The following is a 16,019-nucleotide window of genomic DNA, read 5'->3' as shown; positions in this document are numbered from 1 at the left end:
GAAGTTTCAGCGATGACGTAGAGCGTACGGCATTGTGGGCGGTCAGGAGAGCCAACGACAACACAAAACAGGGATTTAAAACCACCAAAAGCCTGGACATTTGTTGCTGCTCCATTGTTGAATGTTGAGCAAACATTTAAAGGAAGACGTTTCTGAACACTCTTAAAAGCTCGCTTTGACCCATAGATGAAAGCGTCTTGTTCAGGTTTCTGTTTTTTTTTGCCAAGAGAAGTTTCTACTTCAGTAACAGAGGATGCATGCAACTGCACCGGAGGCTGTATGGAGCGCATCAGAAGTTGTTCTCTGAACGCAAACCGAGTCAAACCAAGGCAATAAAATGATCACCCTGTCACAGTTTGTCAAACAGGGCCACCTTGGTAATCGGACACACACTTCAAGTTGTCTCGAGCTGTGTTTCAATTACCCTTGGAAATGCGCAAAATCTAAATAGTGCAATAAAAATTGGTAATGGAAAAACCTGAATTAAAAAAAAAAACACTCAAATATCGCTAAAGAGTTTTTACGCTTTCTTGAGGAGGTCTTTCAGACGTTTCGATATTGAATTGTGTGGCAAAAGCGCTATGGAAAGACTTTTTTCGCAAATACACGTCACGGAACATGACGTACCGGGTCATATGACCACTTCCTTCCGTGAAAACAGGACGAGGTTATGTGTAAATAGAAGAGGAGACCGGGACATTTCTTATCCTTAAAAAACATTACCGCCACACTAGTCAGCAAACAACTAAGGAATACGGAGTGCTATAAGGAGATTTGGAGCGTCCATCTTCATGCAATGAGATTTTACGGGAGTTACAAAGCGCCTGCCGTAAAACAACCTTCAATGGAAACATGTTCAAAGTGCAATTATACTTTGTTGACCTTTATCAATTTTGCTTTAATTTTGCAAGAATCTGTAATGGAAACACAGCTACTGTGAGTGAGGAAATGTTAGAAGCTAGGAGAGTGTTAGCAGCTAGTTAAGAAGATTGGGAAGAAATAGGGAAAGTAGCAACTCTCAAAACTAGTCAAAGTCAACTTTATTTGTCTCCAAGTAGGAGAACTGACTTTGGAGAAAGGACACTGCTGTATATAATAAACACTATAGGAAAAACCAACCGAGTGTGTCATACAACGACTGACAAAGACATACTACAAGGTCAATCAAACATTTCATTTATGTTAGTGCAAAATAAATATTTGTGCGCAAAATATGCCTTACTACAAAGCTCATATAAACGATACTGTCTTTTTCTTTAGAACTGCCTTAAAATATGGATGTGAAAAACACTTTCATTCAACACAAGTAAGAAATAATTACTGTCAGTAAAATGATACAATAGCTCACAGAATAGCATGAAAAACGTGAAGTGGTCTTTTTCTCTGTTTAGAAGGGATTTATCATTTGGAATGTATATTCAAAGTAATTATTTCTAACTGTTGTCACACCATTACATGCTTATCTCCTGGCTTTGAATCAGGTATGTGTTTCCAAATCTTACAGGCGAGCTAAACTAATCTGCTCATGAATAATCTAATATTTTCATAGAAAATCTCAAAATCTCATGATATAAGTTTTCTGTTTTCGGAAAACAAAACTCAGAACATTCTCACACAGTATTGGGATATAGCAGCCTTTGTAAATAAATTATGTGTTTAAAAAAAATAACTAATATGAATGAAAAAGAGGAGGGGGCAGTTTTTGCCAGAATGTTCACTTTCAGGAGGATAAAATGGGATTATTCAGAAAGCATAGAAAAAGTTCATCGTGCAAGATATCTGCCAAAACAAAAGAGCAAGTGCTGGGTATTGAGTAGTTGGCAAAGGCACATGCGTTTTAATGAGATCTGTGAAACTTAAAACATAATACTACAAATGTTGAATGGGAGGGATTGAGTCGAAATGGATTGAGTAATTTTCTTGATTAAATTAGACATTTTCCCAAAGGGTGGCTTTAAACTTTAAGGGTGCCTCTTAAGTGAAGAATCTTATTGTGCAAAAAGGCACACAGAAATATACAACAAATGCAACAAAGAAACACAAAAAAATGGAGTCATTTTACACGGAAGAAATTAAAAGAATTAACAAACTTCAAATCCCTCCATCTTAAATCCCCTTTGGATAGATTCACAGGCTGCACAGCGTGGTGCTGTCAGCTCCACTTCCAATGAGTGTTGTTTGGCCTCACACTTGAATGCATATGGAGCCACAGGAGGCCTCATATCACATCCAGCATTCAAGGTAATCATGGCTTTAACAAGTCCAATTGCTCTCTTTGATGGAGGTTCTCCAAATGACAGCTTAGGCAAATGTGCCACGAAAGCTGTTGATCCAAAGCAGACTCAAATATAAATGATGGGGAGGTTTCATTAAGTGACCAGATTTTAGGCTTTACTGTTGTATTTAAAAAGAGATTTAACTTGGCTGCTTAGCTCTGATCTGGCCAGTACATGACCCTGGTCTACATACAAGATGTGAAGCATGTCCATATAGGGGAAATTTAGTTTGTGATTTTAAGATGGCAAACAAGCAATGAAGCTTTTAAAAAGTAATGTGATTGGAATCATATGGACTGCAGCGATAGAGGTCAATGAATTGCATGCATGATATGATACTGTATGTCAGCCAGCGCTTTAAGTGGTACAAAAAAGGTGCCGGTCCTCTACTTTGCATGACTAAAAAAAAAACATCAATGTCCGCGTAAATGTATAGCTAAACCCTAAACTCGCCTCTGGATATAAAGATTGCTCATTCGAATCCCTGCCGCAAACTAATTTTTTCTCCATTAGGTTGTAACAACAATGTTTGTTGAACTTTACCTCTCCAGCAGTTAGCAGACCACATATACAACAAAATATCTTTAATAATTTGTATATGAGTTACAGGGCAGCTGGATGGAGTCAGACAGAGCCTGCGCTGTTAAGGTTAATGAGCACAACCTCCACCCGATAGAGGCCCTTCGTCTCCTCGTGCAGCATGATCCCCAAGACCCAAAAGGAAACTTGAAACCCTGCTTTTTAAAAATAATTAGAAGTTTATGTTTTGAGTGAATTCCAATTTATTTTGGTTTTTATCTTATTTTCTGTTTATATTTTGATTGTCATGAGGAAGTTCCCCTCACTCTAACCCTACATCACTTCCTTCACTCGCAGTCTTTATGACAAAGCTGCTGGGATGTGATATTTGAATGAAAACTGACCATACGACGTTTAGTACCATCATTCCACATGGAATGTGGGCCGAATGAACATGCCAGGTGTGACCCACTGGGCTAGATATGGACCAGAAGAATTTTGCTATCTAAGTTTGATTTTCATTTAAAAATTAAAAATACAAGATTGAAATTCAAGGCATTTTTTTCTCATCAGGGTGGAGAAAAAAATCATCAAAACTTCAAAAAACTGGTTGATTTTCATTTTTTGTTTCCAAAATTAAAACAAAAAAACGGAAATGCTTTGGAAGACACAAAAAACTATTTTTTTCCCCATTTGATGCGAAGCAAATTGGTGTTTTCAAAATCAGAGCGCATTTGAGGATGGAGCTGTGTTTCTGGCAAGAGCGCCAAAATATGACATCTACCTATCGTTTCCCTCACCCAGGCTAAAATGTATTTGAAACTTTGACAAGATTTTTGACATGGCAAAACAAGGATTGTCATCTGCAATCTTTACAGTGGCGCTACATATTTTTGCAGGATGCCCTGCCAAACACAGTAAAACAGTAGAAGGAGAAGCATTGTCAGCATGTTTCTGTTTACATCACGTGCACCAAACATGGCGAGTCAATGCGAGAACAGGACGAGCTTCTCAGAGTGGAAATACACGCATTATTTTTGTCTCCAAAAGATGCATCAGTGAAGCTAAGCTAACGCTGCGGCTGGATTTTAACGGACTGTGACTGTTATCCAGGGACAGGTCAGCCAAACCATTACACGGTATGTTGTTGTAAATATGCAGCCTGTCGCTGCTGCTGAGTCACTGCTAACAGCAGCTCATTAACCTGATATGTTTAGCATTGTGTAGCTGAGAAAAATGCTGTGAATTAGTTTTTCCACATTCATTTTTATAAGCATTTTCAACAGCAGAATGTGCACCTGGAATATGCACAGCTTACTTTACATTACTGTGCTAAGGCTGAAAAATTATTGTTTTAATTTTGGAGCAACTGTTTTGTGCTTTATATGCACCTCATTTATGGTTGCTTTATAGCAGTTGATCAACATTGAATTATTATATTATTACATCACTAATATGAAGCTGTATGGACACAAATGACCCAAAATAATAATACATTCTTTAATTCTAAGTAACTCAAAAGTTACTTTTTCCAGTAACACATTACTTTTTGATGTAAGTAATCAAAATAGTAATTGAGTTACTTTGTGAATGAAGTAACTTGTAACGGTAACTAGTTACTTTTTTTCAGTAACAAGCACAACACTGCCTAAAACACACTCTTACTTTGAAAACTGCAACTTCCGACCGCCATATATATTATGAAAAAAAGGTTTTTGTCTTCTTTAATTTTCAATTTTAAAATGAAAATCAAATAATCACTCATTTTTTGTTGGTTTTTTTATGCCCTTCTCTGGAGGGAAAATCCAATGACCAAAATATACACTGATGGAATGGGCACCTCAGTTTGTAATCTTTTACAAACACTTTTTTTAATCGATCTGATGCAATAACAGCTAAGTGGTTTTTCCAGGTTAAACAGCAGCAATTACGACAAGCAGCACCACAGTCAGCTCACAGTCGTAAAATAAAAGGGTCACCAGTTTAATGTTAATGTGGAAGGCTGAGGAGAAATGCAGTAAAGCTTGGATAAGAGCTCTCCCTTAGTTTAGAGAAGAGTTGGAATAATTTTAGATTCATGCCTAGTCCACAGCTGGAGCAATAAACACATGTTACTCTCATACTTTATGGGTTTTTATTATCATATTGTTAAGATCCATGAGTTCAGACTCAGCTCTATGTGCAGCAGCTTATCAGTATCAGTATTAAATCATTCAATTCAGCAAAAACAATCAGTGGACAGGCTCTAGTTTGTTTTAACCAAATACTATCTGTCAGAAAGTTTAGGAGTCGGTTTCTATAGTTAAGTCACTCACCGTTATTGTTGGGTGATCACACAGCATTTGCAAATTATAATCTGATCTTAAAAAGCACAAGTTAAATATAGTCAGACGTGGCAAAAGTACTAGTTTTCAGTACTCAAGTAAAAGTATAGATACTTAAATAAACAAATGACTCTGGTAAAAGTAAAAGTATTGAAGTTGCTCCCTTACTTGAATAAAAGTAAAAAAGCCGATGCTACTAAATGTACTTCAGTAAAAAGTAAAGCACATGTCCCTTAAATAATAAGACAGGGTTTTTAAACCAGCAAATTCCATATCTTTTTTTATAAAGAACTTGTAGAAAACTGGTACATGGAAACAAGTTAAATCTGTTACCTTTGAACACCTGAAGAATTTAGCACTCATAATAAGATAATAAGTAAGCACAGTAAGTAAGTAAATTTGATTTATAAAGCGCTTTTCACAGATAAAAATCACAAAGTGCTGTACAAACATTTCAGTTACATCCTGTCCAAAGAAACAGAAAAGACAATCACATATAACATGGGAGGACAAGAACTGGAGAACTGTGGGTCGCCATGGGCATGGGAGGCGCCCCGTGTTTAGATGAAAAGTGGGAGAACAACAGGTGAGGGGAAAAGCAGGTTTTAAACTGAGTTCCCTATTGGGGATGAAAGAATTAAACGCGGAAAAAACCTCCTCAGAGTACATGCACCAAAAGCAGAACACAGTCACAACAAAAACTAGTGAACATAGCAAGTGTGCAGGGGGGTGGTGGTGGAGCTGAGAGGGAGGGGGAAGGTGTATCCCTTGTTAGTATATTGTCAAGAGAGTCATGACAGAACTGCAGGTGACTACATGTGCGATGTCAACGTTCCTGCTCTCCAAGGGACCCTGGCCCCACAAAGCGCTTCCTGTTGCCTGCTCATTCTTAATTATTACCAGATTGAAAAAAAACCCTCTTCAGATTCCAGAGCAAGGACTGCAGCCAGTCCATAGTGTGGTCCTACTGCTAAAATGTTCACCTTTGACCTGACACGTTTTCAAGCCTTACCTTTTATAGCACCACCTCTTTAGACAAGGCAGGGGCTTTTTTTTTTTTTTTCTTCGCATGGTGCATTTACTCCACAGGGTAAATCAATGTTTTCACATCAACATAAGTAAAACATTAAGACAGATATTTTCTTAATAAAACTTTCAATTTATTATTCACTTCTGAGCAAGAATACTTAACTGTAAGGTAGAAGACCCTTAAGCATGTTGTCACTGAAAATATGAGACAGAGGTATATGCACAAATATTGACAAAACATACATAGTTCTATAAAGCTGACAGAATGACAAACAAAATCTTAAGAATATCCAAAATAACCCAAATTATTAGAAACCTAGATTTTCTTTACTACCACTAAATCCGTAGCGGGTTCTGGAGGAATGCTGGAGCACAACCCAACTGACTAAAGGTTGTGTACACCCAGCTTTTGCACCGTGAGCCTTTTGTGGGCATAAATGATGGATAAACCATTGGGAAAGTAACCAATCCATTGCAAACACATCCAAAGAGTGTGAATGTGTAAAAATGAAGGCGGATCAAATGTTGTAGCTGAGTTGAGTGAAGTTACAAAGTTATTCATTTTCTACTTTGATTGCATTTTGAAAAACTTCTATGCTACAATCAACAAATTCAACATGCGATAACTCAAGCAGTCAGGAATGGTGTAGAAGCCGTGTTGCATTCTATGCTGATGATCTAACCAGTCTTTTTACGCTCTCAGTTCCAATGTAAGCTGGGACAGGCTCCAGCCCTCACAATCCTCCCTGAATGAGTAAACTGATGAAAAGATCTCTGTTTGTTGTGAAATTTATGAAAAAATAAATGCTAAAATTCCAGTAGTGTTGAGGCAAAATAATTACATTTTGAAAATTTATCTACGGTCTCTTAAATCAAAACTTGAGTTGAGGGTCTTTCAACTCCCCTGAAAGTTAGTATCCTATCCTTTTAAGCATCCACTTCTTGTTATATATGAATATATCAGAGAAGTTCAGTATGGGGGGAGAATTAAAATGATTGTAAGTGAGTGTAAAAATACCTAATTTCCACAGACGTGATCATAGCCTTGACCAACAGGATTTTATCTATCAAGGACAATATATCGACAGTTTTATGAATACATTTGTTTATGTTCTGAATACAATTGGAGCAAAAATAACAATGTTGACAGTGTGGAAGTATTTAAAGAAGAGTATTAAAGGAGTGTGCAGCTTGCACACAGCAAAATTATCAAGAGGGGTTGCAACATTTGTTCTTTCCTTGTAGGTAACTTTTAACAATTCACCCAGATGCTGTGTACGAAGAGTTGAAGCAGCTGTTTAAAATGGGACCAGTGCACACTGCAGCACGAGAAAAGCCACAAAAACCTGCAGAGTGTGGGAGTAACAGAGGCTCTAGCTCAGCCACTGCTCTGAGTGAGCAGTTGTTTGTTCTCTGTCATTGAAAACATAGTTCAGATGACTTCTTGCAGCACACAAATCTGAGAAGACATACTGATATATATGTTTCTGGAAAAGGGGTATCATCCTTGAAATATATTGTATTAGAGGGATTTAAAAACCATTGCCCGAGGATTAAAAAGATCAAAACAGTTAAAGAAAACCTCAATCATATTCTTAAATTCCGTTCTGAGAGGAACCAGAAGGCCATGGGTGGTTTAAGGTCAATGGGCCCATTGAAGCACGCAAAAAGCTGGTGATCTCTTTGTTGGGGATGAACACAAAGCCACAACTCTCATAAATCTACTATGCATGTGTTGAACTTTCCTTTTTGTTCACGTTACATTACGGAACCAATTGAGTGAGCTCACGTGAGGAAAGCACATCTTGTTGCATCATTAACACACTTGATTAAGCAACCAATTCCAAATATCAACGTCATGGCAAAGTTCTTACAAGGAAACATAAGAAGTAAGGAAAACCAGATGTTACAATTGCAGAGAGACCCTGCTTCAAAAGAGGCCTCACATGACGATAACTTTTCTCAAATCCAGTTCTAGTCACAGGGACTAGGGACTAACGGACACAAGAAATCTGTTAGAAAAGCAGGTGGGCCTGAAACACCTGAAATTAGGACCAGAGATGAAAGAGTTAGGGTGTCTTAATATGAATAAAACTTTTATTTAGTTCATGACATGTATTTTCTAATACAACTAATACAAGTGTTCTATAGTCAATGACAGTGATTCTGTTGAGGGTATGTGCTGAGTAGAGACTGACTGGGTGTTCGTAAATAGATATCGATCACCCTGCACACTTCTTTCATCCTGACAACTCTGAAGTTTTGGCCAAGAGTCAATATTTGCCCTGACACAACCGGGAAGCAGAGATCCAGGGATGTGTTCACTTCAACAGTGCCTTGTTGTTGGAATATAAACAGTGTTAGATCAGCAACAAGTTTCACCTACTGGGGCCTAACCCACTATGTGCTGATAAGCGGTGGTTTCACGAGGAATATAAAACTTTCCTGAAGCAGCATCCTGGTTGTTGACATTTGTCTGGCCTTTGTTCAGTTTGAAAAGCCCCAAATATACCCAAAAAACCTGTTCAATCCTTCATTAATAATTCAGTTTTAAAAAGAGCTGTACTTTCTCCAAGATCTCTAAAGCCAACCATGTTTATCTCGCCCTTCGTTTCTTTTTGCCCGAAGCGTCTTCTGTTCATTTCCTTTGTCAATCATGTTATTTCAGCAGTTTCCCATATATTATTGTGGACTTTCTGCTGGAAAATTGCCGTTTTTATCCAAGTCCATCCTGTTGTGAGAAGAGAACGCCTTCACCCTTTTGAGGCCAGTTTAAGGAGAGATCTTGTCTCATTTATGAAGATGGTCTGCTTCCTGAATGTGCATTAACTCACTCTGTCTGTCTTTGGAACCCTTCCTTCAACACACAAGTGTCTTTACAACAACTTTTCCAGCTGTGTTCGATTTCCCAGCTGCCAAAAGAAAACCTCTACCCATATACGTATCTATACTATGGAGCTCAAGTCAGAAAAAGTCATTAAAAAAAGAGCATCATGTGGACATATAGATACTCTGAAAAACATTTATTTGGCATAGAATGTCATTCCAGTAAAAGTGTATAGCATTTGAAGGTTCATTCTTGTTCTTTAAACATTAGTTCTTTAAATTGCAAACTAATGTTTCTGTCCCATTTTAGGATGAAACAAAAAAACTAATCAAGACAATAAAGAGATTTATAGAGCATTATTTCATGCTCAAACAGTTAATATCACTGTCTTTCAGCTCAAGGACTAGGGTTAGACTCCACCTTAAACCTAAATCCTTCTGAGGGTCAGGTTGAATTCTCCCCAGGCCTGCATACAGTAGGTATGCTGTGGTTTGTATGCTTTCCTCATTATGGCAGGGAAAAACTATCTATTGTATTCGTGGCATCTGCTACTTCCTGATTATGAGTGCAACTGTAATTACACCTATACACCTATAGAATACATCAACTTGTAGCCTTCCACAACCAATAGGATGTTGGCTATACTTAAACTAACTAACTAACTAACTAAAACTTCTAAGTTTTAGAAAATACTAAAATAGCTTACATGTCTTTGGAAAAACTAAAGTAACTATTTATTTTACTGCAGTCATCATTATTTTTAATCACTTGCCAAATGCTACACCCATATCACACAGTGCCCAATGTAATAGCTACTGTATAGTAAAAGTTCTAGAACCTCAGGAAATATGGTTGATACAGTGTAAATTGATTGTTTTTCTTTGTTGATTAGAAAATGCTTATCATTGATCTACACCATTATACACATCCTTCATATTACATTAACAAATTAGATCTCTGTGGAGAGTGAAACTTTAGTTGTTCCCAGCCACTGGCTTGGGGACAATAAATGCCACCACAACTACTGTACTTTCAAAAGCTAAAGGAAACATGCATGGAGATCAAGGCTAAATATTGAAATACCAAGTAACCCCAGTAGGCGACAGAATAAATAAAAAACAATGGTTCAAATAATGTCCTGCGATGGACTGGAACCCTGTCCAGGGTGTACCCCTTCCTAGCGCCTAATAACGGGTGGAGGTAGGCACCAGCAGACCGCCACAATCCTGAAAAGAACAGGCCAGGAAACGGATAGATGGGTTCAAATAACACAAACCGTTCTATCTCCTAGGACTGGGTTATATGGACCAAAATTCATTTCTCAATACTTTTTTAAAAAATGGCAATAAACTCAATATTCATTTCTCAATACAGTCCAGAAAGAGGATTCTGGGTCAGAATCCCTGGTACAGAATGACACACAGGCATTTTCATTAACAGCCAGCTACACAAGATCATGTTTTGCTAATTTTGGCTAATTCTATCATTAGAGACAGCATGTGTCAGTAAATTCTGTAGTGCGGCAGTTCTTTGGGCACACTTGCCAATCCATCCCCAAATAACTCGGTTGTTGCGCTTTTTTTGATGATGCTGTTGTAAAAACTCCATGGTCCCTTTAAGAGATGAGGGGCCATAACCACATTTATAGAGCAGCCAACCCCATATTTCCAAGTGTTTTAGATTATTTTCACAAATTTTTCAAGACCCACAGAATATTTTGTCCTATGACAATCTGACATCTGAAAGATTAGATTCTCTACTTTCATCCAAAAAAAGAATTTTGTTTGTAGCTTGTTTCCTTCTTCTGTAATCAGCAGTTGAATAGAGGCAAGTTTCACACAAATTGTTTGTTTGTGACAAAAAGCTTTGCTTTAGTGACACCTCAACATTGGTTTCCACATATAAAACTACAAAAACAACACTGAGACCTGGCTTTTGATGGCAAAATTATTATTATTTTGCTATCTTCGTCAAATGGATTTCTTACTGTATTTTGGCCATCCTCCAAGTCCCTCCCCCGTCATTTTTTTATTTTTATTTTTATTTATTCAGTTTATTTCCGACATGGTTACATTCACTTTTTTTTTTTTTTTTTGTACATGCCGAAAAAGGAGACGAGAGAAGCAGTTTGCTTATCTGGGTCCCGTCCCCTGTTTTACCATCGCAAATTTACATGGGTTTACATGTCTCTCTGGTCAAACATTCTTGAGTTGTTCTGAACAGTCCTTTTTTGTGTATTCTCATCTGTAGTCAGTGTTGTCTTTTTTTTTTTTTTTTTTTATTCCTCCTCCTCTCCATCGTTGTTTGTGTTGGCCTTGTTCCCTGCCAGACGTTGTTAGCATTCCTCCAGTTCAAGAATAGTTCCTCTTTCGAAGGTGTTTGGAAGGTTTTTCCCTTTTCATCCATAATGTCACCACTCGGGAATGTCTCTTTTGGACACACAAGTTTGCAGCTTGTTTTGTCTCTACATCAAGGTTAATCCAGCTGTTGTTAGTTCTATTGGCAGTGTTGTATTTTCCACTATTAGATTTAACTTGTATAAACACATTATTATATCTTAGTTCATAAGCAAGGTAGTAATTTCATTGTACAGGAAAATGTGTTTCTAACTGCACATATGACAATAAACACTTTGAATTTAAATTTAATGTAATTCTTAATCACCCCACCACCTAGCAATTGAAATGAATAAATGACAGACCTTTTTTACTCTTGGTTTCCACATTTAATTCAGTCTCCGTAAAATAATCACAGTCTGAGTTTTGTTTCCAGTGTTTATATAGATCTGGGTCCATATCCATGATTACCATTAGTAATGTTATTGTTTAGGTGGATCCTTCGTATTTTCCCAAGTCTTCCATCGTTTTGATGAGGATTGGTTTTCCGTTCTCTTCTCCCAGTGGTGTGATGTAAATCCTGCAGTTCCTTGTCCACGTCTTTAGAATCTTTCCTCCTTTTTTTATTTGGCGTGCCTTCCATGCGATGCTTGCATTATTTTTTTGTCAGGCTTTCATTAATAAAAACCTTCGTTTCCTTCAGCTTTCTTCCTTGCTTCAGTAGTTCTCCTTTGAATTTCACATTCGTGAAGGTTATTTTTACAGCTCTGTTATCATTTTTCTTTGGCAGGAGATGGCAGGAGTTGATGTTGTCAGGGTTCAGGACAATGTCCTTCGACTCCAGGTAGTCAATGACCTGTTGTTCAATCAATTTTGTTTCTTCGTCACTCGCGTAACTCCTGGGTTTTATCTTTAGGCCTGTGATGATGACATCTTTCTCTCTTTCCTTTTGTTGCAGCTGTTCAACCCTGGCGTTCAACAATTTTATCTCTTCAGCATTTCTTTCATTCTTTTCTTTCAGTACCTTTGCTTCGCTTTGTAGGTTTTCCAGTGAGTTTTCCAGCGTCTTTTCCAACAACTTTATCTCGGCAGATAAATTCCCTCGCGTATTATCTCCTTGACCTCTTCCAAACCCGAATTGGGTTCTGAAGGGCCTCCCTGCGGTTTTTTTTACCATTTTCCTTCAGTCTTGGGCCCAATTTTTCAGGCTGTTCAGCTGTAGCCAGCTTTAGCCAGCTGTAGCCAAGGTCGTGTTATCGGAGCGAATGAAAACACGTCTGCTCTCTCCAAAGACCAGAGATTCATTCTCCACACACTTAACTTCTGCCTTCTCCTGGACATGCCAAGTGTCACCACTTGCACCATTTTTATAATTTTCTCACAATCGCGACACCCCCAATAGTCCACGTAGTTCCACACATGCTCTGGTCGAGTGTGAGCTGCTGTGAGCTGCTGGAAGCCTAAGCATCAACTCTCGCAGTGCCATTTTCTGTCTCGTAAACTCTTTTCCTCTCCCTCTGAGCTCTGCCCGTGATCTCTCATCCAAAGGTGGGCTGCTGCCATCTACATGTCACCAGTTGGTCACTACATCATGGTACAAGTTAGATATTCATGGGAGAGCTTTGTCACACTGTCTCCTAGCAACCCCAGCCGAAAAACACAATTCACGTCTTTAGACGTGAATGGTACTCCACGTTACTAAACCAAATAACGTCTATAGACGTGAATGGCACTCAATGAGTTAAGAGATAGAGAGAGAAAGGGAACTGTGTGTATAAACAGATGCTATGAAAGCAGTGATAGCTGCTGAGTTTGTAATGTTACAGAGATAAACTAAATGCACCCAAGTTGTTGTCTCAGTGTTTCCACCACTCGTACAGCAGGACAACCGAAGGACAACGGACATCGGTCACTGTGACTAACTTCAGTCAGCCAGACACGCAGAGAAACTCCACATAATTCTGCTGTTTGTGTCCATCATCTTGTTTATTCTCAACAATTTGTGAACATGAGAGACTCGGGCAGTGCATTTATGCTCAGAGGCTTGGACAGCAGAGATTGTGTAAGAAGCGAACAGTGGAGACATAGCAAAATAAACAGTAATTTAACGCAAAATAAACTTCTTTTTCGCATAAAATAGAAGTCTCGATCTATCGCTCAGGACTACTGTATTTGTTGCATGGCCCTGCAGTAATAACATGACTGATTGGCTTAAAAAAGGTACATGGATCTACTAGATCTCTACATAACACAAAATACAGTTTTATTACTTAATATATAAAACAGAAGGAAAATTTGCTGCGAACCCCCAACCTCTCGATCAGAAGACGACCCTCTACCACCTGAGCCACGTAATAAGAACCTTCATGACACCTTATTCATGCTAATGACAGCCTTATGTATGAAACTTAAAGTAAAGTATTACCAAAATGTCTTTAGCTATTTGACACTAAAGAGCAAAGTGAGGCCCCCCACTAGGTCTGAACTTATGTTTCTTCCCAACAGTCTGCTAAATTTGCAGAAACATTTTCCTGACACACCAGTCCTCTGAAATGAGGTGCAGGTAAATTAAATATTTTGCTTTAAACAAGACTCAATATTAGGATAAGGACTCAAAATGAGCCACTCCCCCTTAAGTGAGCACACTGTCATATGGCGCTCTGATGCAGTCACTCAGTGACCCAGAGCCTAGCTGGAGGCTTTGAGATCCTTTAATGACTCCCCTCCTTTTAACCTCGCCTCCTGCTACTCAAAAGAAAGAACGGTAATTAACTGATGAGGAGCTGTGTAAGATTATCCAACCTCCTTGCCAATAACTGCAGCTCTGTCAGTGGTGTGCAGCCGTTTCCCAAAGGAGAGGTAGATCTCAGTGGTCTATTCAGCTCCTCTCCTCTTTTATCTTTCATTGAGATGAATCAGTCTAGGGTAGCATGCTATGCTGTATATTAGAGAAAGGAATGTTCATTCATATCAACACAAATCTGGAAAAGCCCTCACAGTGTTATAAGACAAGTGTTGAGACTGTAGTCACAGCGTGTTTAGTGTGGACACACCCACACAAACACATACACAGTTTGTCACTGACCACATCCCAGCTCAGAGGGCATGCTGCACAAATAACCCCTGACTGTGAGCGGGAATGCGCGGCAGATTGAATTATAAAAGAGAAAGCAAAAAATAGCTGAGTGTCCCAACCACCTAGAGCGAAAGAAAAGAGGACACGGAGGGATGAGGATGTGGGAAAGGGTGAGAGAGGAGACTGAGGGGAGGAGAGCAGGAGAGGCACTTCATTCAGGCTCAGAGCCGAGATGTTTTTAGCGTGCATGTGGAGAAAATGAAAAACATGTTTCTGATGAGGGAAGACAAGGCGCCGTTGCATTTTGCATTCGATACACCCTCCCATTCTCCTTCATAAGATCTCCCTCATTCAGATTAGTGGCTGTGCCAAGGCCCCCCACAGACAGGGTCCCAACCCTCCACCCAGCCCCCGACAAGCAGACCACCCAACACATTTCCTGACCAGTTTGTCTCAATCACCCTGAGTATTACTCCTTTAATCAGTCAGTGACATGATGTTTACTTTTACTGTGGCATTGCAAAGTTTATCCCACCTTTGACACCCACTCAACACACGTATGATCATTCTGCACAAATCAGCCTTATAAAACCAATTTATCATAGTCATTTTATGCACTAAGTCCTGCTACACATGGGACTTTTTGTCTATGTTACGTTTGAGCGCAATCTGTTTGAAGATCTCTCTCACCCAGAACATGCAGGACAGGCAGACCCAGGTGCGTGGAGATCCAGCCAGAGCTGTTGGCAGGCTGAGGGAGACAGACGGCATGGTGACGGACGGCAGTGATGCTGCTACACGCCAAAAAGCTTCTTTAGGTCTAATCCAACTGGGAGAAAAGTTGAACACAGCTGCAAAGCCATGATGGTCCCAGCTCACAGACACCCTCTGTCACACTGAGTCCTGCTATAAATTGGATCCTAAACGCCTCTGCGCTGCACTCTGTCTGCCTCTCGGTCCCTCAGCCGGGGGAAACTTTCACAAAGGTTTTTTTTAAAGGGGGAGAGTCAGTGGTGGGGCTGCCCCTACCTCACCATGAGAGCAAAGGGGGAGGGGGTGGTCCACTTATTATCCATCTCTTTCTGTGCCTTCTCTGTTCCTCTCTCTCATGTGTCCCTCCCTCTTTAGCCCTCTAAGTCTCTCATTTTTAATTTCATTCATCCCTTGATCCCACCTCACTTCATGTCCCCCACCCCTCCCCAACCAACTACTAAGCATACAATACACTTCAACAACCCCCTTTGGTTGATTTCTGGATTATGGCACATTTTAATTCATTATCACTGCTATCTTTCACAAACATAGTTTCACTGACACAACATGCACAAAATATCAAGATTCATATATTGAGATTTCTATCTTGGCGATATCGAAAATAACCATATATTTTTATTTTACAGCTTATTTTGTATCAAAATACTGGTTTCAGGAGGCGCTGCTTTCACTACTTCACAGAACTGCATGAAAAACACAGTTAGATGGATTACTGAGTGCCTCCTAACCCAGACCACAAACAAACCACATGTCAAAACTCACTCTTAGAAGAGAAAAAGCCAAAAGTACCATATGTTGTAAAGCTGTTTGTTAATTGCTTTGTGTGTGTTGCATTTTACATCAGCAAATTTAACTAAG

The 16,019-nt window shown here is 39.1% G+C and overlaps 1 protein-coding gene across 13 annotated transcripts in view; it reads right to left on the bottom strand.

The window, feature by feature from the left end:
- Positions 1-16,019, bottom strand: part of tns1b (tensin 1b) — a 248,990-nt gene that overhangs the window by 187,644 nt on the left and 45,327 nt on the right. The window contains exon 1 of one of the 13 annotated variants that reach the window (XM_028436794.1): positions 15,078-15,265. The exons of 11 other annotated variants lie outside the window; for them this stretch is intronic. In XM_028436794.1, coding sequence (XP_028292595.1) covers positions 15,078-15,158 — 81 coding nt within the window. In that variant the 5' untranslated portion in view covers positions 15,159-15,265. Of the gene's footprint in view, positions 1-15,077; positions 15,266-16,019 lie in introns of those variants that run through there. One more of the 13 variants, XM_028436804.1, reaches the window with a different exon arrangement.

This window comes from Gouania willdenowi, chromosome 21, assembly GCF_900634775.1.
Source record: "Gouania willdenowi chromosome 21, fGouWil2.1, whole genome shotgun sequence".
Classification (NCBI taxonomy): domain Eukaryota; kingdom Metazoa; phylum Chordata; class Actinopteri; order Blenniiformes; family Gobiesocidae; genus Gouania; species Gouania willdenowi.
Note: the sequence above shows the minus strand (reverse complement) of the source record. Positions and strands in the feature narration are given on the sequence as shown.